General features: G+C 59.7%; 1 protein-coding gene across 1 annotated transcript in view; it reads left to right on the top strand.

The window, feature by feature from the left end:
* Nucleotides 1-2,083, top strand: part of EGFR (epidermal growth factor receptor) — a 105,316-nt gene extending 103,233 nt beyond the window's left edge. The window contains 2 exon segments of the mRNA XM_014530349.1: nt 1,025-1,210; nt 1,879-2,083. Of these exon segments, the coding sequence (XP_014385835.1) occupies nt 1,025-1,210; nt 1,879-2,067 (375 nt within the window). The 3' untranslated portion in view covers nt 2,068-2,083.
* Nucleotides 2,084-2,857: the final 774 nt, after the last annotated feature.

Here is a 2,857-nt window from a genome sequence, read left to right as displayed (position 1 = left end):
GCAGAGCAGCGCAGCTTCCCGTCCGAGACTCAGGCGAGGGCAACGCAGACCGCCCTGCTTACAGGGAATCCCAGCGGCCGCGAGTCCGCCTCGCGGTAGATTTCACGCCCTCCGCCTCTCACAGCCTTAGACGGGCCTCTGGCAGGGCCTCTGGCTCCCCATTGCAGAGGTGGCCCCGGGACCACAGCGGGGACTCAGGGCCCTGCTGAGAGGGGAACCCCTCCCCCCCGCCACTTGCCAGCTCAGGGCAGCTCTGCTGGCCCTGCCGCCTCACACCTGGCCGGCCACCCGCGAGGGCCCAGCATCCGTGGGCGAGTCCCTATCCGGGTGTGGGAACCCTGACAACGTTTTATTATTTTTTAATTTTTTATCTTTATTGTTGAAAGTATTACATATGGCCCCTTTCCCCACTGACCTCTCCCAGCCACTCCCACCACCCCAGACCCTCCCCCGCTACTGTCTGTGTCCGGGTGATGCGTATTTGCGCACAATTCATCGGTTCATCGCTTCCCACCCACCCACCTGCCTTCCCTCTGAGCTTCCACAGTCTGTCCATGCGTCTGTGTCTCTGGGTCTATTTTGTTCATCAGTTCACTTGGTTCATGAGACTCCACAGATGAGCGAGACCACGGACCCTCGTCTTCCTCTGAGTGGCTTGTTTCGCTCAGCATAATGCTCCCCAGGTCCCTCCACCGCTGACATCTTAACTGCAGCCTCCTTAGCTTCGAGGCAGAGGTCTTTCATGAAGACCTTGGCAGTGCCAGGCTGGGCACATCAGGTCTCTGCCACTGGGGGCGCCCTGCAAAGGGAGGGAGGTCCCTACGGGCCCCCTGGGGGTGCCGGCCTCGCGCTGCGCCTAGGCATTCACAGCGCGATACATCAAAGGCCCCGCGGACACGTCCACCTCCCGGCTAGCTTGTCCCTCCACATCATGTCGCTCTTTGACCTGGGAGGGGTCGGCCTGCCTCCCCCTCAGCCCCCGTGGGAGCACGTCTGACGCCCTCCTCGCCTCTCGTCCACGCAGGAAGCCTACGTGATGGCCAGCGTGGACAACCCCCACGTGTGCCGCCTGCTGGGCATCTGCCTGACCTCCACGGTCCAGCTCATCACGCAGCTCATGCCCTTCGGCTGCCTCCTGGACTACGTGCGCGAGCACAAGGACAACATCGGCTCCCAGTACCTGCTCAACTGGTGTGTGCAGATCGCCAAGGTCAGTCGGAGGGCACGTGCCCACAGCCCGCTGCCCGTCCCTCCTCTCCTGGGACATGCGGCCACTCGTGGGAGCCCCACGCTCTTTGGGATGAAACTGAATTGTCTTCCGCCTCCAGTCGTGCCTGTCCCACTGCACGCTGGGCATCAGGTCATCCGGCTACATTTTTTAAAATATATTTCTACTGATTTCAGAGAGGAAGGGACGGGGGAGAGATAGAAACATCAATGATGAGAGAGAATCATGGATTGGCTGCCTCCTACACACCCCCTACTGGGGATCGAGCCCGCAACCCACGCATGTGTCCTTGACCAGGGATGGAACCCGGGACCCTTCAGTCCACGGCTGACGCTCTATCCACTGAGCCACACCAGCCAGGGCATCAACCTGCATTTAAATCGGCCGCCCTGCCTCCTGTGCTCTGTTTGGCTGTACTTGGTGTTGAAGTCCTTTCACAAGCGGCTGTGAGCTGTCCGCCTGTGACACATTCACTTTCCAATTCCCAAGGGACGCTGTGTTCCAGGAGCTGGCGGGACCCACGTCTGAGGGCTAGGGGCGGGGGGGACGCGGGGGAGGGGGAGGAAATGGTTTCCTCAGCCAGGAAGGGAGACATTTGCTCGGGGTTAGGGACTATTTATCTAAGGACTAAACCATTTGCTTTGTACAAGTCTGAAGCGAAACTACCCAGAAACACTTGGTGGCTGACCAGAACCTACACTCGCGGCCTTGGCGCAGCGGGATTCGCTGAGCTGCAGGCGCCCCGCGCTGGCTCCGGGCTGGGCCGTCTTGGGAAACTGCCTAAATATTGTCGGGAAGCCCGTTTATTGTCCCGGCTAAACCGCCAAGACGGCAGATAAAATTGTATGGCCCAGGCGAAAGGAAAAATAATCATTTCACAATCATAGGAGTGGCGAGGGAGGGAGGGGCGGGAGCAGCGGGATTCGCTGAGCTGCAGGCGCCCCGCGCTGGCTCCGGGCTGGGCCGTCTTGGGAAACTGCCTAAATATTGTCGGGAAGCCCGTTTATTGTCCCGGCTAAACCGCCAAGACGGCAGATAAAATTGTATGGCCCAGGCGAAAGGAAAAATAATCATTTCACAATCATAGGAGTGGCGAGGGAGCGAGGGGCGGGAGGGGGTGCAGAAGGAAGCCCCCCCCCCCCACTTACTGCAGGCGTGGAAATGGCTTCTGTTCTCCAGACCAAAGTCTCGGGCTCGGGACTCGCAGACCTCACCTGCCCGCCCGTCAGGGAGGCCAGCGTTTCCTGAACGCCTGGCCCATGAGGCCACGGGGGCTGTCACGGACAGGCCGGAGAGCGTGCCCACTCTTCCTGGCTCTGTGAGCCAGGTGGTGAACCCCGAAATGTACCGCATGGCATAGTCACCGCGTACAGCCTTCTTGTCCAAAAGAGTCCCATCCCTGCAGCCCGAGGGCATCGTGCTGGGCCATCTGCCCCTGGGGGCCCATCTCCTACTGCACAGTCCGCAGGAGAGGAAGCCGTCCGGGCGGTGATGAAGCTAGCATTTTCCCAAGCCTTTCCTGTTTTTAAAATATATTTTCATTTATTTCAGAGAGGAAGGGAGAGAGAGAGAGAGAGAAACATCAATGATGAGAGAGAATCATGGATCGGCTGGCTCCTGCACACCCCG

Source organism: Myotis brandtii, unplaced genomic scaffold (assembly GCF_000412655.1).
Source record: "Myotis brandtii unplaced genomic scaffold, ASM41265v1 scaffold1173, whole genome shotgun sequence".
NCBI classification, from domain to species: Eukaryota; Metazoa; Chordata; class Mammalia; order Chiroptera; family Vespertilionidae; genus Myotis; species Myotis brandtii.
This window is presented reverse-complemented; position numbering and strand designations above follow the sequence as displayed.